Here is a 20,314-nt window from a genome sequence, read left to right on the forward strand (position 1 = left end):
TGGGCAATTTTTAGAGCACTTTCTTTGCCACAAAGAGAACTCAGTAGCCTTAGCTATCACTCTTTATCCCTTCCATTTCCCTCAGCTCTAAGCAACCATTAATCTTTCTATCTCTGAAGACTTGTCTACTTTGAACATTTCATATAGATGGAATCATACAATTGATGGTCTTTTGTGACTAGCTTCCTTTGTTTACCAAGTTTTCAAGGTTTAACTGTGTTGTATCATGAATCAGCCTTCACTCTTTTTATGCCTGAGTAAAAATCATTGTACATGCCACATTATCTTGATCCATTTAGCTTTTTTGGGTTATTACCACCTTTTTAAAAAAATTTACTTTCTTTAATAATCTCTATATCCAAACTGAGGCTGGAACTCACAACCACCAGCTGAGCCAGCCAGCCACGTGCCCCAGGTTATTACCACATTTTGGCTAATATGGATAGTGCTGCCATGAATATTAATGTACAAGTTTTGTGTAGACATATGTTTTCAATTCTCTTGCATATACACTTAGGAATGAAATTGCTGGGTCATGGAATCCCTGGGTGGCTCAGTGGTTTAGTGCCTGCCTTTGGCCCAGGGTGTGATCCTGGAGTCCCAGGATCGAGTCCCACATTGGGGTCCCTGCATGGTGCCTGCTTCTCCCTCTGCCTGTGTCTCTGCCTCTCTCTCTGTGTCTCTCTTGAGTGAATAAAAAAAACTTTTAAAAAAGGTCTTTCCAAGTCTCTTGCCCATTTTGTTATTTATTTTTTTTAAGATTTTATTTATTTATCCATGAAAGATACAGAGAAAGAGAGAGGCAGAGACACAGGCAGAGGGAGAAGCAGGCTGAATGCAGGGAGCCCGACTCCGGGCTCAATCTAGGGGTCCAGGATCAGGCCCTGGGCTGCAGGCGGCGCTAAATTGCTGAGCCACCCAGGCTGCCCCTCTTGCCCATTTTAAATTATTTGTCTTTTTTTTTAATATTTTATTTATTTATTCATGATAGAGAGAGAGAGAAAGAGAGAGAGAGAGAGAGGCAGAGACACAGGCAGAGGGAGAAGCAGGCTCCATGCCGGGAGCCCAACACAGGACTCGATCCCGGGACTCCAGGATCGCACCCGGGGCCAAAGGCAGGCGCTGAACCGCTGAGCCACCCAGGGATCCCCAATTATTTGTCTTTTTTGAGTTGTAAGAGTTCTTTATATATATTTTTTTCTTTTTTAACTTTTATTTATTTATGATAGTCACAGAGAAAGAGAGAGAGAGAGAGAGAGAGAGAGAGAGAGAGAGAGGCAGAGACATAGGCAGAGGGAGAAGCAGGCTCCATGCACCGGGAGCCCGACGTGGGATTCGATCCCGGGTCTCCAGGATCGTGCCCTAGGCCAAAGGCAGGCGCTAAACCGCTGCGCCACCCAGGGATCCCTTCTTTATATATTCTTGATACAAGGTCATTAAATATATGGTTTGAAAATATTTTATCCCGTTCTGTGGGTTGTCTTTTCACTTTCTTGATGGTGTCCTCTGAGGCCACAAAAGTAGTTTATTTTGATGAACTACAACTTATCCGTTTTCCTTTTGTGTCTTGTGCTTTTGGTGTCATGTCTAAAGAGCCACTGCTGGGGCACCTGGGTGGCTCAGTTGCTTTGGGCTTGGGTTGTGTGATCCTGGGGTCCTGGGATTGAGCCCTGCATCGGGTTCCCTGCTCAGTGGGGAGCCTGCTTCTCTCTCTGCCTCTCTCCCTTGCCTATGCTCTCTCTCTAATAAATAAAATCTTTAAACAACGACAACAACAACAAAAAAAGCCACTACCTCAGCCAGGTCCTGAAGATTTAACCCTATATTTATTTCTAGAAGTTTCCAGAGCTGCATTTTTAAAAACTGAAATGTAAATAACATAGTGTTATGTGCTTCAACTATATGATTCAACAAGTCTATACATTACTGTGTCCTCATCACAATAAGAATATCAGAGCTGCGTTTTGGGCCAACCCCTGAGCAGACCCCAAGCTCTATCTCTGGCTACACCTCTCTACAAAGCCTTCACCCTAGTCCCAAAGAGGCTGCTTACATTTCAGGATTTCTACTCCGGGGTTTTCATATAGGTGCAACTGGACAGGGGTCCAGGCAGGGGTTGGGGCCAGCTTAAAGGTTCAGGATGCAGGCTGGTGAAAGAGGACGTGGTAAGTGAGTGTCAGGCTCTGGGTCCAAGGCTCGGGAGGGACCAAGGAAGCACCTGCTGAGGCCAACAGTCCCACCTTAGGGGGATTGCTGCCATTGGTTCCCCCCCCAGGAAAGGCTGGGCCCAGTGCTGTCCAAGGCCCCCCTTTTTTCAGTCTTCCCTCGCTAACAGCTATGCCGGCGGGGCCCGTCGAGCTCAGGAGCCCGGAGAAAGTGACTCCCTGATCACCACCAAACTTGGCTTTCTTTTATCTCCGTTTACATCGCTTGCTAGGCCACCCTCTCAGAGCCCCGGGATCAGATCAGGGTCTGATGACCTCTCACGGAGGCAGGGCTCTAGGACCTAGGAGAACCTTTGGGAAACCCAGGTCCGCGCCGCTCCGACTGCGGGTGGGTGCAGGGCCGGCCCGGGTGGGTAGCACAGACCGGGCGCCACCACGCAAGGCCAGCCCGGATCCTGCAGTCCCCCCGGCCCCCTTCGAGGGGGCACCCGCCGGTCTTGCCCGAAGTCCTCCGCCCGGGCGCGGCGGGGGCGTGGGGGGTGCGGGGACGCGGCGGCGCGCGCCCGGCAGGTGGCTGGGCCGGGGGCGGGGCGGGGCGGGGCGGCGGGGGCGGGGGCGGGGGCGGGGGGCGCGCTCAGGAATGCGCGCCGCCCCCGCGCGGCCCCGCCCCGAGCATCCCGCGCCGACCGGGCCGCGCTGCAGGGCGAGCGTCATGGCCGCTTCGAGCCCGCCCCGGGCCGGGGAGCTGCTGGCCGAGGCCCGCAGAGCTTTCCGGGAGGAGTTCGGGGCCGAGCCCGAGCTGGCGGTGTCGGCGCCGGGCCGGGTCAACCTGATCGGGGAGCACACGGACTACAACCAGGGCCTGGTGCTGCCCATGGTGAGGGGCCGGGAGGGGCGCCCCGGGGCAGGGCCGGCCGAGCGCCGGGGGGGTGCCTGGCCCCTGCGTGGATGTGGCGCGGCCGCCCCGGAGTTTGGGGGCGCCGGCGCGTGGGAGAGGCCCGGGGCCGGGGTATTTCCCACGGTGGAAGGGAGGAAGCGGGGGACCCGCGAGGAAGTAGCTCGGAGGGGGTGTGCCGACGCCTCTTGGCTCTAGCCTGCCCTCTGTGGACCGCCCATCCTCACCATCAGCTTGTGGGGCCCCGACGTAGCATGCGGAAGAGGGCACTTCGGGCTCTTCAGAAGCCCCAGCCGCAGGCTTGGGGGGAACTAGCCCTACGTCTCCTGGCCCAGCTGGCTCCGCTTACAGAGGAGGAAACTGAGTCCCAGAGAGGGCTAGTGATCTGCCCGAGGTCACAGAGCTAGTCGTGGTGGGGCTGCAATTAGAGTCAGGCCTCCCAGCTCTCAGCCTGCGGCTCTTTCCACTTGGTGCAGCCTGGCAAGTGAGTGGGTACCGCGCGCCGGAGACCCCCAAAATGGGAAGGCATCAGTTGGAGCTCTTCTGATTCTCGTTTCCTTTCGAGCTCTCCTCCTGGTTGCCTCACAGCTGGGGAGCCCATGTTCAGGGCAGAGTCCAGATCTATACTTCTGCAGCACTGGCCCTGCCCCTGAAGACCCAGGGTCAGGATCCAAGCCCTCAGGGCCAACTCGGCACTGAGGTTCTTCCCCAAGACACCCCCTGTTTCTTTGTTGTTGCGCCTCAAAAGGAATCTGAAACCTTTCATTCCTCAGAACTTTAGTATGGCCCCATCCCTTGGTCGGCGGACAGAAGCTTTACATACTCCCTGTCTCTCCTGCCCACCAGGCGCTGGAGCTGGTGACCGTGCTGGTGGGCAGCCCCCGGGCAGATGGCCTTGTCTCCCTCCTCACCACCTCTGAGGATGCTGATGAACCCAGGCGGCTGCAGTTTCCACTGCCTACAGCCCAGCGATCACTGGAGCCTGGGACCCCCCGCTGGGCCAACTATGTCAAGGGAGTGATTCAGCACTACCCAGGTATGGGGCCTCGGCCTGGGTCAAGTTCACACTAGTGCTCTGAGGACCACCTCTCAGCTACAAAGCTCATTAGCTCAGCTAATCCACCACGGGGTAGCTTGCAGGAAAGAGTATCTCCGTAGTACAGATAATGAGACTAATATCCTGAGAGGTTCCAGAACTTGCCCTGAGCTGCTCATTATGATTGGAGGAGCCAGGATTCAAACCCTAGCCTGTTGGCCTCCAGCGCTGTAAACCAGAAGAAGAGTTAGGAAGACTGTGTTCCAGGAACCTCAGGTGGGAGGTTTAAGGGTAGTGGGACCAAGGTGGCCTCTGACAATTGAGATGCATCCCCGAAAGGAGCTACCAGGTAGTTGGCTCCCTTCATACCGAAACACATGCCCTTCGTGGGTCTGTCTGCCCATACGGCCCATCTCACCACCACCCGTTCTTTCCAGCTGCCCCCCTCCCTGGCTTCAGTGCAGTGGTGGTCAGCTCAGTGCCCCTGGGGGGTGGGCTGTCCAGCTCCGCATCCCTGGAAGTGGCCACGTACACCTTCCTGCAGCAGCTCTGCCCAGGTACTTCCTAGATCCCAGCCCCCAATCCAACCCTCCTTCCCCGAGGTTTCCTGGCGGTTGGAGCTTCGGGAGGAGGGTGGAAATCTATCTCCTTGGAGTGTTGTTGGAGCTGCTGCTGCCCCTCCCCTCCACCCCCTACACGCCCTCCTGGGCTGTGCCAGCCTCCCCACCTTACCCTGTGTCACAGACTCAGGGTCAGTAGCTGCCCGGGCTCAGGTGTGTCAGCAGGCCGAGCACAGCTTCGCAGGGGTGCCCTGTGGTATCATGGACCAGCTCATCGCACTGCTCGGGCAGGAAGGCCACGCGCTGCTCATTGACTGCAGGTCAGGGGCTCCCCTCGCCCCCTCCCACCTCATCATCAGGAGTTTCTGGGTGGAGCATGCCCACTGCCTGGTGTGGCAAGCGGACACTTGTCTCACGCCAAGGGCTTGTCACCTCCCCACTCCAACTCTGTGCCAGGTCCCTGGAGACAAGCCTGGTGCCACTGTCAGAGCCTAAGTTGGCTGTGCTCATCACCAACTCCAATGTGCGCCACTCCCTGGGCTCCAGTGAGTACCCTCTGCGGCGGCGCCAGTGTGAAGAAGTAGCCCGGGCATTGGGCAAGGAAAGCCTTCGGGAGGTGCAGCTGGAGGAGCTGGAGGGTGAGAGCTGGCTGGGTATTCTGGGGGGTTGCCGGGTCCTGCGTGTGGCCTTGACCTTGCTGTGTCCTCCCTTATCTCCAGGGGCCTCTGCTATACTCTGTGCACTACCCCCAACACTGCAGACTGAAGGTTCCAACCTCAGCAGGGCTGCTTGAAATCTTTTTTTTTTTTTTTTTTTTTAGTTTTTATTTATTTATGATAGTCAGAGAGAGAGAGAGAGAGAGAGAGGCAGAGACACAGGCAGAAGGAGAAGCAGGCTCCATGCAGCGGGAGCCTGATGTGGGATTCGATCCCGGGTCTCCAGGATCATGCCCTGGGCCAAAGGGAGGCGCCAAACCGATGCGCCACCCAGGGATCCCTGCTTGAAATCTTAATAGTGTTTTTCTTTTTTCTTTTTCTTTCTTTCTTTCTTTCTTTCTTTCTTTCTTTCTTTCTTTCTTTCTTTCTTTCTTTCTTTCTTTCTTTCTTTTCTTTCTTTCTTTCTTTCTTTCTTTTTTTAAAGTAGGCTCCACACTCAGAATGGGGTCCGGTGCGGGCCTTGAACTCAAAACCCCGAGGTCAAGACCTGAGCTGAAATCAAGAGTCAGATGCTTAACTAACTGAGCTGCCTAGGCGCCCCTTAATCTAATGCTTTTCTTTTTTTTTTTTTTTTTTTTTAAATTTTTATTTATTTATGATAGTCACACAGAGAGAGAGAGAGGGGGGCAGAGACACAGGTAGAAGGAGAAACAGGCTCCATGCACCAGGAGCCTGACATGGGATTCAATCCAGGGTCTCCCGGATCGCGCCCTGGGCCAAAGGCAGGCGCCAAACCACTGCGCCACCCAGGGATCCCTCTAATGCTTTTCTACTAAGATTACGGTGCCACTATGGGAGGTAGAGAAAAATACAGAGGAATAAAATGAGCTATAAGACCAGCACCCAGAGATAGCTGCTGCTCACATTTTAGCATATTTTCCTCCAATGTTTTTGTACATCTGTATTTTCAAAGTTTAGTAGATGTAGTATTGTCACTTGTTTCTCTTTTTCTTTCTTTAAAGATTTTATTTATTTATTCATGAGAGACACAGGCAAGACATAGGCAGGGGGAGAAGCAGGCTCCATGCAGGGAGCCCGACGTGGGACTCGATCCCAAGACCCCGGGATCATGACCTGAGCCAAAGGCAGATGCTCAACTGCTGAGCTACCCAGGCTGCCCTTTTTAAGATTTTAAAAAGGGAGTGGGAGAAGCAGCTGAGCAAGGAGCCCTACATGGGGTTCCATCCCAGGACCCTGAGATCATGATCTGAGCCTAAGGCAGACACTCAACTGTCTGAGCCCCCCAGGCGCCCCTCTCTTGTTATTTTCTTAGGATTAGATTTTGAGGAGCAGGATTGCAGAGCAAAAGATACATGTATTTGAAAAGTTCTTGATACATGTGGCCAAGAAGATAGTATATTTAGTAGTTTGAAGGCCAGATCAATATCGCTTCATTCTCCCTTACTCTGTGGAGAGGGTACTATTTTGATTTATTCATTTTTAAAAGATTATTTGTTTATTCATGAGAGACACACGGAGAGAGGCAGAGACATAAGCAGAGGGAGAGGCAGGCTCCCTGTGGGGAGCTGATGTGGGACTCAACCCCAGGAGCCCACAATCATGACCTGAGCCAAAGGCAGGCAGACAACCAACTGACCCACCCAGGGGCCCCCTCTTCTCTCTGTTTTAGATGAGGGGTCCATAGTAAGTGGCAGTTCTGAAACTCGAACCAGCCAGGTTGGCCCCCTAGCCTGTACTCTCAGCCTCGGGGACAGGCTGCTGGCATTGGGAGTTGTGCCCTCCCTGGCAGTGTGCGAGTGCCCATTGCAGGAACACTGGCCAGCTCTGTAGGACTGTCTGGTCCCTCTCGGTGAACTGTCAGGTTCAGACCTGTCCCACCTGCTCTTTGCAGGTGACCTTGGCAGAGGTTTTCACACTGGAGTACTGTGGCTCTCCCTCCTCTCCACTGCACCCCTTTCCCACCATTCCTTGGGGGTCTCCCCTACCTGCAGACCAGTGCCGCCCTCTGCCTTCTTCAGAGTGTCCTGTGCCAGAAGCCCTACTTTGCCTCCTTCCTGTCCTCTGCCTGGCTCTTCCCCTTCTGCTTGGAAACATGGACAGTTCTCTTCCCTTCTAAAACTGAGTCTCTTTTCCTGTACCAATTTTGGGAGAAGACGTAATGCTTAATGGCCCCCATTTTGTCATCTGTGTTCATTTCTCAATATTCTCAGTTGGCCCACCCCCTTCCCCAGCCACTAGACACAGCAGCCTCTCCCAGGGTCCCCCCAACACACCAACAGCTTGCACTCCCTCCCCATGAGTGGCCACTGGCCTGCTTGTTCACACCTCTGGTTCTCTGCATGTGCCTGCCCCAGGCTTCGTCCTCTGCGCACAGCACTGGCCACCACTGCTCTACCTAGGACTCAGATTAGAGCCTGCAGCCCCTTGCTCTCCCGGCTGGGGCCTACCCTCATTTCTGCCTGCAGTCCTGGAGATTCCACCTGATTCCCAGCGGAACTCCTCATCCCGCCTCCCCTGTAGGCTTCCCCTGCTGACTTCCCCTTACCTGTTATTTCTTACCCTTGTCACTCGGGCTTGAGACCTCCATCACCCCTGTGTCCTCACTGTTGCCCCTCCCACCTTGATCTCTGATCTCTGACCCCTCCATCCCTTCCTCCCCGACATCAGGCCCCTCGTATTTTGAGCGCATAACAGCTGCTGCCTGGCTCCTGGTGCCCACTTCTCCCAGCTCCAGCTCTCCACCCAGGGCAGTCGATTTTATCCACTGGAGCTCAGCTCCAGCCTGTCCCCGCTTCCAAACCTCTGTGGCACCCAGAATGAAGTAGCAGAGCCCCCTGGCATGCAGGGTGTCGTCATCCACTCAACTTGCTCTCCCCACCTTAGCGTTAGCCAGCGGGACGGCCTGCTCCTGGCGTGCCCTATGCCCTGCCTCTTGACCTTTGCCTGGGCTGTCCCCCAATTCTAGAGCCCCAGCCCCTGGAGGCTGCACTGATGCCTGGTGTAAACAGCGGTGGGAGGACGTCTCCCTCTTGTTCTGCTGTGGGCTCTTGAAGGCAGCACGTATCTCCCTCACCTCAGAAACGACAAGAGTCTGGAGCTTACCCTGCTGCTGATGGGGTGCCTGCTGTGCACCAGGCACCCTGCCGGGATGGGAGCTCCCCCCATGTGTTCTCTCACTCCATTCTTACCGCACTTGAAGTGACATGGGTGCCCCACTTTATATTCGAGGAAGGGAGGCCTTGAACCTTAGTCACCAATACAAGGTTCTATTTGCAGCTTTGTCACAATCAGGATCCCACCGCCTTGCTGCCCCCATCCCCACGTCTGCAGGGGCTCAGAGGTGGTGGGTGGCGGGTCTGCTGACCCCTTTCCTTCCCCAGCGGGCAGAGAGCTGGTGAGCAAGGAAGGCTTCCGGCGGGCACGGCACGTGGTAGGTGAGATCCGGCGCACGGCCCAGGCGGCAGCTGCCTTGTGCCGCGGAGACTACAGAGCCTTCGGTCGCCTCATGGTAGAGAGTCACCACTCGCTCAGGTGAGGACGCCTGGGTGCCTGTGGAGCCTGGGCGCAGGTGGAGCCCAGGGCAGGGTGGGGCCTGTCCTAGGCCCACCCTCTCCTGTATCCTCTCTGCAGGGATGACTACGAGGTGAGCTGTCCTGAGCTGGACCAGCTCGTGGAGGCTGCGCTTTCAGCACCTGGGGTTTACGGCAGCCGCATGACTGGTGGTGGCTTTGGCGGCTGCACTGTGACCCTGCTGGAAGCCTCCTTCACTTCCCAGGTCATGCAGCACATACAGGTGGGTGGGTGGGTGCCCGGGGGCAGGAGGGATGGAGACGGGTTCCCAGGGCCCTGCCATGCTTAGACCCCACCTGCCTCTCCCGTAGGAGCAGTACAGTGGTACCGCCACCTTCTACCTCTCTCAGGCAGCCGATGGTGCCAAGGTGCTGCACTGGTGAGGCACTCCTCCAGGATGGCACCCGCTGGGCAGGGGGCCTGCCAGGCAGCAAGTCACAAAACTCCGGGGCTCTGGCATCTGCCCTCACATCTGGGTGCTCAATAAACTTGTGCCTCCCACCATGATACCCGCCTGCCTCTAGAGGTGGGTGTGTGCTTGGGTATCACAGAAGTGTGTCAGGACCGCTGCCCTGCTCTGCACAGGCACTCCCTGGAGGAACAGACAGGGCAGAGCCAAGCCGTAGCAAAATCTTTTATTAAGTGCCAAACAAAGCTGGGCCCTTGTCATACTGGTGCCCACTCCTTGGTTACTCACAAATGGGCTGGGGCCTGGGGTAGGGGAGTTGCAGCCAGAAGGGCCTTCTGGGACCTCTGCTTCCTTCATACCCCCCCAAAGGACACCTTCCCTCTGCTCTGTAGCCCGAGGTGCTGGTCCTGTGATCCGATTGTGGGTGCGCTGGGCTGCGGGGGGAGGGGGATCCAAGGATGGAGTAGCTGAGGCAGAGCCAGGGAGAGGAGGCAGGGTGGGGACCCAGGTTCCAGCACACTGTTGGGTAAGGGTGGTGGTGGGGGATCAGGTCTGGAAGAACTGCTGGTCCACCTGGGTACTGAGGGTGCCACTGGTGGTTAGTGTCCGGCTCACAAACTCCTGAGTCACGTGGCGGGTGAGGGAGCCACTTGCTTCCAGGCGCTGGGACCCCAGGGTCAGTCCATCTACAGCAGAAGAAACACTGAAGGACTCTGCTTAGGCCCCTGCTTCCCGAGCCCTGTGAGCTCTTCGTCGTCACCTCCCTCCCCCCCCCCCCCCCCCGCCCCGCCCCGCCCCGCAGGAGAGCCAGATCCTTTGCCCAGCAGCTCACCCAGTAGGAAGGGTTCGGTTGTACTGGTGTGGGTGGTGGTGATGCTGCTGTACTCGCCTGGCAGTGGGTGCTGGACGAGTCCGAGGTGGCTGCCCAGTTGTGGGAAAGGGCCTGGTGTGGGTAGAGAGGCCAGTCAGGGTTGGTGCCGAGTGAAGTGGCCAGAGAAGGGGTAGGAGTAAGGAAGGGGCGAGGCACCGTACCTCCATCCTGGGACTCAATGGTGATGATGCCCTCACGCTCTGGCCCACAACCCTCGGTGGTCCTGGCCTGTACCTTGAACTTGTAGGGCACGTTCTCACTGAGGCCTGGCACGGTCAGCCGGCTCTCGGGGCTGTCCCCATCCACCAGGAATGTGGCTGGTTCTGGATAGGGAAGATGCCTTTAGTGTCTGTGGCTCCCTTCCACCTCTCCCCTGGCCACCCCTGACCTGGGGGCAGGGTACCTCCTCCATGAGCCATCTCACAGGTCACCACGTAGCCAAGGATGTTCCCTTCAGGCCTGCGTGGCCGCTCCCAGCTCAACTGCAGGGAGTCTGGGCTCAGGGCAGTAAACACCAGTGGGCCTGGGGCACTGGGTGTGCTCAAAGTGAAGGGGGAGCCTACAGGCAGCAGAACAAGAGTGTCAGTGTGTAGGTGAGTAGGAGACATCATGGGGGGGGGCAGCCATGGGGTGGGGATGCAGCTCACCTGGCAGGGGGCAGAGTGGACTCTGGGGGTGCACCTGGGACTCAATGGTGATGACGCCCTCGCGTTCTGGGCCCCAGCCTTCCTGGCTCTGGGCCCGCACGCGGAACAGGTAGGAATGGTTGGGCAGAAGGTCTTCCACCACCACTGAAGTCTGGCTGGGGTTAGGGATGTTGAGCCGATACAGCTCCCCTGGAGATGGAGGTGGGGGGAGACAATGGAACAGTGTGATTCCCACCCCTGTCCTGATACCACCCCTTCCCTAGGTTGCCACCAAGACCTGGTTGTCACTCACCAGGATTAGCTGTGGTTTGGGAACAGGTGGGATCAGCCTTGTATGCTATGGTTGGTTGTTTAGGATGTACACTACGAGGATAAGTGGAGCCTAAAATCCCACCTACGTTCTGGCTGTTTATGGGCCCAAGTCAAGCTGCTGTGGGTTTGTCTTCCCAGGGAAACACCACTTCCCAGCTCCCACAAAGGTATCTCCCAGGCCAGCAGAAGCCCTGGGTCCCTAAGCCAGGGAAGCCTTGTTAGGCAAAATGTAGCAGAGAGAGTGACCAGGAGAGAGGCCCAGGGGGCTGGATGAGGACTCAGAAGAGCGGAGGTAGTGAGGAGCATGGGAGTGAGACCCTCAGAAGGTCTGGTGGGGATCGTCCTGTTCAAGGGGCTTGGGTGGATTCCTGTCCGGCTGGATGCTCCCATGAGTCCCAACACAGGGTCGAGCCTTGCAAGGCGTCGCCCCACAGCCGCCAGCAGCAGCTGAGCCTCACCGCCGTTCAGCAGCTGGTACTCCACGCTGTAGCCCTGCAGCACCTGCTCACACTGTGGCTCCTGCCAGCTCACTTTCAGAGATGTGGGTCCCAGTGCTGAGAACACCAGGCGGGTGGGTGTGTTGGGCAAACTCGGGGCCAAGCGGGAGTCTGAAGACAGGAGGCTGTGGTCAGTTTGTGTCCAGGGTCTCTGGGCAGGAGTGCTGCCTCTATCCCCTGACCTCCTGCGGCTGTCTCGTCTTTGCCGACTGCTGGCCTGGCAGCTTGCTCCCCCTGCAACACCCTGTCCAGGCCCCCCCCACAGCCTGCTGCCTCTCCTCCCCCAGCCCAGCACCCCCCTCCCCAAGGGACAGTGGCCATATTAGGCATCAGCAGTGATGGGGATGGAATGAGGGGTAAGATGCTGGGTTCGGGCAGTGACCGCAATGAGCAGATGGGTGACAGATGGAGCAGGACAGCTGTGGAGACACAACAGCATGGCCACCCCTGTACTACCTGGGCCCCGAAAGGGCGCTGCTGGCTGCCCAGCCAGGATTATAGTGTCTTGTGAGTTCCCAGAGGGAGGGAACCCCTTCATCTGGGCCCGACTCAGGGGCCCCAGGGCCCAGGACAGCGGAAGCCTGCTCCTCCCTTCTTCCCAGATGGGAGGGAGGCCTATGGCAGGACAAAACAGGAGTGAGAGGGCAGGAAGTGTGTGTGTGCTGGAGGATGGGCAGCGGGGCCAGTACCCTGAGCTCCCGGGGCTGGAGAGGAAGCGTCGGGGGAGGCAGGGCTGGTTGCAGATACTCACTGTGGGAGGAGAGGGAGGTGAGGGTGGAGTAGTCTCTGGGCAGCGTGGCAGAGTGGGAGTGTTCTGTGCGGGTCAGCGAGTGGTAGTCCCGCGTGAGGGTGGAGGATGTACTCAGCACCCGGTGGGACACGTGTGGGCTCAGGTGGGTCCCATAGGCAGTGTTGGCCACAGTCATCCTGTGCAGGGAGTTGGCGCTGCCCGGGAAGGCAAAGTCCATCCGTCCGTTCACCAGATGCTCTGCAGGAGGAGAGCAGCGTCACTGGCACAGACCTGTACCGGACCCAGAGCCCCATGGGGCAGGCTGTGGCCCTGGGAATTTCTAGGATTACCTATTTTCTGGGGCATGGCCTTGGCACAAAGAAAACCAGCCTCCCTTGGCCCACTAGGGACAGAGGCTCAATGTTCCTGGCCGAGCCCGAGGGGCCACACAGGCTCCTGCCACCTGTGTCCCCTGGTCCTCAGGATACCAGGGCAGTCTGAGCACCTCTGATGCCTACTGCCCTCGCGGTTAGCCCTGCCTTGGGTGGGGTGGAGCCCAAATGCCTGCCCTTGTGTCCCTTCAGGCCTCTGAGGGGTCTCCTTGGGTACGAGGGCCTGCCCCTGGGCTCCACAGGTTTCCGATGTTGTGCGTTTTGAGGACAGCCCGACCGCCTGCCCTGGGGGTCTGCCTGCGCGGTGGCACCTCCCCAGGCTCAGCCGGGGCCTTGATGGGCAGCCTGGCCACCGGGGGCCGGGCGGGCCCAGGCAGCAAGCGAGCAGCCCAGGGGTGCGGGGTCGGGGCGCGCGGGCAGGCCCGTCACCTCCGGGGGTGGCGCCGCCACCCTCCCCGCCCGCGCCCGCGTCCGCGCTGTGGTCCGGGGGGCCGCGGGGCGCCTCGCCGTCGGAGGAGCGCCCGCTGCTGGCCGACAGGCGCGGGATGAGCTCCGGGGGCAGCCGCCACGTGATGCGCCGCAGGTCCAGCTCCTCCCCCAGCAGGGGCTCGAACTTCCAGCCGCCGCCTTGGGAACAACGAAGGGCCGCGTTGGCACCGCCGGCGGGCGCGGGCGGCGGCGGGGCGGGGGCCAGCGAGCGAGCCGCTCCTCGGGCTCTCCGGGATCCTAGTGCGCGGGCCGGGGTGGGGAGCGGGGCGGGCCACGTGGTCGCGGAGCAGGCGACAGGCGGGACCCGCGGCCCGCGGCCCGCGAGGTGGAAGAGGGGCCCCTCCGTGTGAGCCAGGGCAGCCCGGGCTGCAGCTGCTGAGGATCGGGCCCCCAGGGGTGGCCCTGGCTCTGTCACCAGCTGTGAGGTCTCCTGCCTGGAGCCTCCGTTTCCTACCTGTGTACTGGAGAGAGTGCTCTCTGCCCTGCCTGTCTCCCCGGGACAGTTCCAGAAGCCACAGAGAGTGTTAGCACAGGTAGTGTTAGCAGCTGAGTTTGGGCACCTGATCCTTACCTCCTGTTCTTTCTCTCAGACCGACAAACCCCCCAGGACCCTTGGGTTCCTTAAGCCCAAGCCCTCTCAAGGCATGGATGGAAGAAAGAAATCCTGGAGGTTGCTGACTCCTGGCATTCTATGATCGGTATCTGGTTTTACATATAGATCAGAAAACTGAGGCACAGAGAGGGTGAGCAGTTCGTGTGGTGGCCCACAGTGGAGCCAGAGCTAAAACTGATACCAGGGAGTCCAGCCGAGGGCCCTTTATCCCACACTGTGGGGAATCAGGAGGGAGGAGGAGCAGGACCCGGGACAGGCCAGGTGGTGGCTCTGGGCTCCTGGGCCATGCTTGCCTCCTCCCACATAGCCTTGTTCCTGGGAGGTGGCCTGACTGTCCTGGCTCCGTGACACAGCCTTCCAGGTGCAAGGCTGTGTTTCCATATGGTCCCGTGTGCGTGAGCATACACAACCCTGTGTGCACCTACTTCCAAGCAAGTGTTTGCCTGCGCTTCTACACAGACGTGCACACGACTGCATGTGGGCCACATTGGCTTTGTCCCCTCGGTACCCAGTGCCAATAAGGTGCTGCCAGATGGTAGGCTCTGGCTGCTTTGCTTTCTCTGGACCCCAGTGACAGCCCCGCCTCCTACCTGGGGCTTCCTCTCAGGGATCCCAGACCCACTCACCAGTGTCATCGGAGACACTAGGCCTCTGGCTGCCAGTAGGGGAGCGTAGAACGTCATCACTGTACATGAGGAAGCTCTCATAGTCTTCCCCACACTGGGCGTCCACAATGGGGATGTCCGGGATGATGGGGACTGTAGAGTGGGAAGGAGTGAGCCAGGGCCCCAGACTCGGCCTCCTGTCCTCCCCTATCCCCCCCGCCCCACTCACTGGACATGGGCCGCTTGGGCTGGGTGGCCAGGTTGATGATGGCCTCCCGCTCGGGCCCCCAGCCTGCCCCATTGCGCGCCTTCACCGTGTAGCGGTATGGCTGGGACTCCCGCAGGTTCTCAATGAGCAGCATCCTTTTCTTGGGACTGTCCACCAACACCTTCTTCATGGGCCCGATGGGTCCTGAGGCAGGGAGAGCACCTCAGATGGGTCATTCGAGGTTCCTGCCTGGCCCAGCCCTGCCTCTGATGTGGCAGCCTGGTGCTCAGCCCTTTACTTCCCAGACAGAGCACAAGAACAAGGCAGGGGGCAAGCAGCTATGGAATTCCCGGGGCGTGCCAAGCCCCTGAGAACCTAGGCAAAGCATTCAAAGAAGTGTCACCAACTCTCCGAAGGGCTCATCCTTAACTGGCAGAGCCAGGACAGGGCTCGAGGTGGCCCCACTGTCACCTCTATTGATTGGTACATGGTCTTGCATCCAGGGTGCCTGCACCCAAGGTGTGCACTCTACTGGTGAGGCTGCCTGTGCCTCATTGTCCACAACCAAACCCCGAGTGCTGAAAGCAGAGCCATCCCAGCGCCCAGCACATCTGCCATGGGGTCATAGGAGCGAGGCCTGGAGCAGAGGGTGGGCTCAGGAAAGCTGTGTTTCATGAGAGCTAAGGGAGTTGGGGAGGAGTGAAGGATGTGCAGGAAGGCCCAGCAGTGTCAGGTCAGCAGAGGGCAGAAGCCAAGCAACTCTCCTGTGCTCATGTCTAGAAGGGCAGACACACAGCCCTGGGAGAAAGGAGAAAGTGGCTCCTGTTAAGAGCAAGTTATGGTGTCTAGGCCCAGATACAATGGGAAGGCTGCCATGTTGGAAGCCTTCTGGAAACTAGAGAAGGCACAAAAGACTGGAGGCAGAAGGTCCCAGTCTCCAAAGAGGTCCCAGGGAGGGTTCTGGAAGATGATACCTAATAACACCCATGCTTAAAAAGAATGGACTTATGGAAGCCCATCAACCTGGGGGAGGTTTCTAGCTGCTAAGATGGGCACTGATTCTCGGCTCACCCCTCACATCTCGTTACCTAGTGAGAGAGGGGGAGGGGGCACCCACCAAAGTGCTGATGCCCTCATCCAGAAAGGTCATCCAGCACATAGCTGAGACCTCAGCAGCCTGAAGCCATGCCTAAGATGATCGAGGATGAATTTTTGATAGGATACATATCACTCCTGGGATTAAAGGCAGGGTCAGAGGACACTTCCTAATAGTGGTCATGGGTGAACCAGGTGTTATAAACCCAGAATGTGCCAAGGGGTGATGCGGCTGCCGAGGTTGTATGTAGTCTGCTTGTCTGGTAAAGAGCAATGAGCCCAAAGTCTAGAATAATCTTGCTGTCCTTTGCCCTGTTGGGCCACCCCCAGGAGTGCTAAGCCTGACCCATGTTAAGGTCCAGAGGTTGTATGAGGTGGTGAGCTCCCCATCCCTGGGACTGACCAAGAAGAAGTGAGGGCACGAGGAGGAGGCCTCTGCACCAGGTGAGATATGGAACTCATTTCCCTCACTTTCTCATCTTGGCAATTGGCAAAGCTGCCCACCGTTCCCTCTCTTCTAAGACTGGGAAGAAACAGTGCTTCCAGGCACTCTGGCCTCGTGGCTACCAGATAAAATGTTACACGAGCCGTATTAAAAAAAATTATTTATCTGAAATTCAGGATATCCCCAATTTGCTAAATCTGGTAAATCTACTTTGGCCTTAAGAGAACCGTGCAGAAATGAGCCACCCTGGTTGGCTGTATGGGAAGGTACTCCTGAACTTGTGAGCTCACGGCACATCCAACTCACACCTCCCATTCCCCCCTGCCCTGTGAGTTTCTGGGCTTGGTCTTGGGATGAGGTTAACCCAAACCTGACCACAAATCTCACGATGCCTCAGGGAACCGGACATCTGTGGTTCATCCGCCGACCTGGGTGGCATGACCTCCCTCCTGCTCTTTGCCCCCTCCCCTTCCTGCTGTCCCCAGGGGTTGGGGGGTGGGGAGTCCAGGTCCTTACGGTTGTCCTCGTTGACCAAGCCGTAGCAGACCTCGTAGGCCGTGATCTCGCCGTTGGTCTCAGCCGGCTCACCCCAGCTCAGCTGGGTCACCGTAGAGGAGACGACATTGAAGGCCAGCCGCCCTGGCTCGCTGGGCACTGGCGGAGGAAGGGGGCCATACAAGAAGAAAGCTGTCAGCAGCTGCAGGGGGAGGGCGGGGTTCTGCAGGTGAGGGGGGCAGATTGGGCAGGCTGGCATCAGGGTAGCTCGGGGACAGACAGAGGTGGTGAAGCCTCACCTTCCTGCTGCGTGCGGCAGGACACCAAGGAGCTGTACGGGCCCTCGCCCTGGGCCCCATAGGCGCACACCTTCATCTCATAGTCGCAATATGGGTACAGGTTGGTGAGCTCCACTGAGGGCACTTTGCTGTCAAGCAGGTGGGCTTCGGACTCAGAGTCACCCTGGATCCAGTACTTCACCTGCCCCCGGGGGAGGAATTGGTCAGTGGGGAGCGGCAAGTGCCAGAGCTTCTCTTATTGTCCCCTCTGCACAGATGGAACACTGAGGGGTTGGGGACCTGCCAGGTTCACACAGTAGGCCTGGGGCAGAACTGGGGTGTCTCCTGGATGAGTGGAGGGGGCCACAAAACCAGGAAAGAGGGCAAATGTCTGAAAACTTCAGGGATGGGTCCTCCCTCTTCCCCAGGCAGATAGGGGAGCCCCTGTCCACCTATGCTTGGCCCCCTAGGGTGGAGCATACCCTCTCTGCCCTCTCAGGGGCCCTCTGGCCTCAGGTGGCCCATGTCCCCAGTGGGTACCAGGCCTCCCCATCTACCTCCCTCGTTGCCTCCCACCTTACCCTGTACCCTGCTGGCTTGCCAGGAGGGGGCAGCCAGTTGAAGTGGATTTTCCGGGACCCGGCAGCCTTGGCATTAGGGTTCTGAGGGGCACCCAGGTCACCATGCTGGGATGGGAAGGATGACAGCATCTGGCTTGTGAAGTTCCTGTCCAGTTCATCTGTAGTGGACCAAGGCCAAGTGGAGCAGCCAGCTCAGCCACCCGCACCCCTTTGAGGCAAGAATCCACCCTCACCACCAGGGGGCTCCGGAGATTCAGTTAAACCCTCGGGGCCAAACACTTCCCCACCAGCTCTCCACTGACAGCTGCCCACCCATTCTGGAGGAATGAGAAGGAGGAGGGAATTGGTCTAGCCTTCTTTCTCCCTTGGCAGCCAAGGGAATGTTCCAGGTGTTCGAACATTTGTTCGTATGCACCCCCTCCTCCCCTCTACCCTGAGAATCCTCTCTCCTCTCCTATCTTCTCAGCAAACCTCTGGCGGGGGCTGCTCACAGACACCGCCATACTGGAAGCTAAGGACCCATAAAAATTGGTTGCACTCTTTAGGAAACACCTGCATTTTAGCTGGAACTGAGGCTCAAGTCAAAGGGCTAAGGCCTAGCAGTGGGGTTCATGGTGCTGCCAGCAGGCTGGGTAGCCATGACGTGACTCCACCCTCTCAGGTTGAGAGCACAGTTGCCAGATAAAATGCAGGACCTGTAGTTCAGCCAGAATTTAAGATAAATAACAATAGGATAAGTATATCCCAACTGTTGCATGGGACAGACTTATATACAACTGTTCCTTGACTATCTGAAGTCCAGATTTCACTGGGCAACCTGTATTTTTTCTTGCCAAGACTGGCAGCCTCAGTGGAGAGGCCCCCAACCCCCTGCTCTGTACCTGCTCAAGCACACCCCAGGCTCCGCGTACCTCGTTCCCCAATGACGACGGTGGCTAAGTGGGGCTGGCCCAGGCGGGCCCCAAACTTGGGGTTGCTGAGTTGAATGTGGAAGCGGCGGGTCTGGCCGCCCCGCAGGAGGGCATCCATCTCCTGCAGCTCCAGGAGCTTCACCTGCAGCTCCTTCCAGGTCTCCCCAGGTTGGAAGAGTAGGTCACCCTCTGCGGGGATGTAGTCCTGGGAGTGGGATGGGGTCAGGGTCAGGCCAGACCAAGGGACTGAATCACGCCAAGCGCCCCACTCCAACCTCACATTACAGCAGAGACCATCCCACGTGGACACGAAATGGCTCGTGTTTCTATAGCACCACCTGTGCACCAAGCACTTTACAAATATTAGCTCATTTGACCCTCACAGCTATGTGAGGTGCAGCTATTACTGTCTCCATTTTACAGATGAGGAACCGAGGCACACGGAGGTAGAGAAACTTACCCAAGTTCACCGGGTAGTTGTGATAGAGCTGAGATTTGAACCAAGGCTCAGAGATGGGGATGTACAGCAGACAGAGAGAGCCCTACACAGGTAGGCTCCACCCAGGAAGTTCCTCCCTCCTGCATCGTGGCTCTGAAGTCTGGGATCCCACCAGGCCCCAGGCCCTGCTTCCTGGGTAGGGGGCCTCCTATCAGTGCCAGCATGCTTGCTTGCTTGCTTGCTTTTTTTTTTTTTTTTTAAGATTTTATTTATTTACTTGAGAGAGAGAGAATCCAAGCAGGGTAGGGTAGGGAGAAGAGAGAGGGAGGAGCAGGCTCCCAGCTGAGCAGGGAGCCAGCCGTGGGCTTGATCCCAGGACTCCGGGATCATGACCTGAGCCAAAGGCAGATGCTTAACCTGAGCCACCCAGACGCCCCTCCAGCTTTCTTCTTTCAATGCCCCAGAGCTCTCCTGAGAGGTCAGGATGCGTACATACGTGTTGGGGTCCACCCTGCAACTGAGAGGGGCGGGGGCAGCCCGCTTCTGCTCACAAGAGACCACTAGGGGGCGCTGCAAGCCAACATTTTAAGTCCAGGCCCAGCAGGGGGCAAATTCAAGTATAACAAACCCAGAAACAGTGCAAGCCTAAGAAAAGCAGGAGTTACCTGCTAGACCACTGACCTGGGGGGAACATTTCCAAACGTCAAAGGCACAAAACTCAACGCTGGGGGAACTGTACTAGATCAAAGGAGGCTTCAGACCCACAACAAAATGCAAGGCCAGATCCTTGACTGGTTTCTGGACTGAGGCCAAAAAAAACAAAACAAAAACCTATAGATGTGAACAAGGGGAAGTCTGAATGTGGACCAATTATTAGGTAATACTACACTGTGAGGTTTCTTAAAGTTCGTAATGATACAGTTGTGTAGAAGAGCCTCGTTCTCAGCAGGTTCTGGCAGAAACTTTAGAGTCAATGTGATGTCTACGACTTACTTGGAATAGTTCGGCAAACGCAATGGAACACAACTCTCTCCCTGTCTCTCTACAGTTACAGATAAGAGATACACAACCACACATACATCTGTATCTATGTACGTGCATCTATTCCTGTATCTGAACAGGAGAGAGAAAATAAATATTAACTGGTGACTCCATGAAAAGTGTAAATGGGTGCTAATGTTAGGAGTCTTTTCATTTTTCTGTAGGTTTGAAGTTTTTCAAAATAAAAAGTTGAGAAATAATGTTTTTAAAAACATGTGAATACCAAAATATCTTTATAAAAGCACAGAAGGGGACGCCTGGGTGGCTCAGCAGTTTAGCGCCTGCCTTTGGCCCAGGGTGTGATCCTGGAGTCCCGGGATCGAGTCCCACATTGGGCTCCCTGCATGGAGCCT

At 57.1% G+C, this 20,314-nt stretch overlaps 2 protein-coding genes across 11 annotated transcripts in view; one reads left to right on the top strand and one right to left on the bottom strand.

The window, feature by feature from the left end:
* The first annotated feature begins 2,821 nt into the window (after positions 1-2,821).
* On the top strand, positions 2,822-9,410 carry GALK1 (galactokinase 1). Of its 2 annotated transcripts, XM_025468002.3 has the most exons (8): positions 2,822-3,042; positions 3,907-4,096; positions 4,534-4,653; positions 4,841-4,976; positions 5,113-5,294; positions 8,714-8,864; positions 8,964-9,126; positions 9,215-9,410. In XM_025468002.3, exons 1-8 carry the CDS (start codon positions 2,878-2,880, stop codon positions 9,284-9,286), a joined length of 1,179 nt encoding a protein of 392 aa, XP_025323787.1. In that variant the 5' UTR covers positions 2,822-2,877; the 3' UTR covers positions 9,287-9,410. The 2 variants fall into 2 exon arrangements, with proteins under 2 accessions (XP_025323787.1, XP_025323788.1); XM_025468003.3 differs by lacking the exon at positions 4,534-4,653 and having other exon boundaries at positions 2,825-3,042.
* A 113-nt stretch (positions 9,411-9,523) lies between these two features.
* ITGB4 (integrin subunit beta 4) overlaps positions 9,524-20,314 on the bottom strand; it is a 30,185-nt gene continuing 19,394 nt past the window's right edge. For 3 of the 9 annotated variants that reach the window (XM_049114545.1, XM_049114544.1, XM_049114546.1), the window contains 15 exons: positions 18,482-18,686; positions 17,571-17,728; positions 17,011-17,191; positions 16,733-16,870; positions 14,698-14,880; positions 14,490-14,621; positions 13,191-13,388; positions 12,391-12,627; positions 12,096-12,254; positions 11,601-11,750; positions 10,831-11,019; positions 10,587-10,742; positions 10,345-10,506; positions 10,145-10,255; positions 9,524-9,998 (listed from right to left, as the gene is read on the bottom strand). In XM_049114545.1, the coding sequence (XP_048970502.1) occupies positions 9,859-9,998; positions 10,145-10,255; positions 10,345-10,506; positions 10,587-10,742; positions 10,831-11,019; positions 11,601-11,750; positions 12,096-12,254; positions 12,391-12,627; positions 13,191-13,388; positions 14,490-14,621; positions 14,698-14,880; positions 16,733-16,870; positions 17,011-17,191; positions 17,571-17,728; positions 18,482-18,686 (2,499 nt within the window). In that variant the 3' untranslated portion in view covers positions 9,524-9,858. The remainder of the gene's footprint in view (positions 9,999-10,144; positions 10,256-10,344; positions 10,507-10,586; positions 10,743-10,830; positions 11,020-11,600; positions 11,751-12,095; positions 12,255-12,390; positions 12,628-13,190; positions 13,389-14,489; positions 14,622-14,697; positions 14,881-16,732; positions 16,871-17,010; positions 17,192-17,570; positions 17,729-18,481; positions 18,687-20,314) is intronic. The other 6 variants (XM_049114548.1, XM_025467999.3, XM_049114547.1 and 3 more) reach the window with 3 other exon arrangements.

This window comes from Canis lupus, chromosome 9 (genome assembly GCF_003254725.2).
Source record: "Canis lupus dingo isolate Sandy chromosome 9, ASM325472v2, whole genome shotgun sequence".
NCBI lineage: Eukaryota > Metazoa > Chordata > Mammalia > Carnivora > Canidae > Canis > Canis lupus.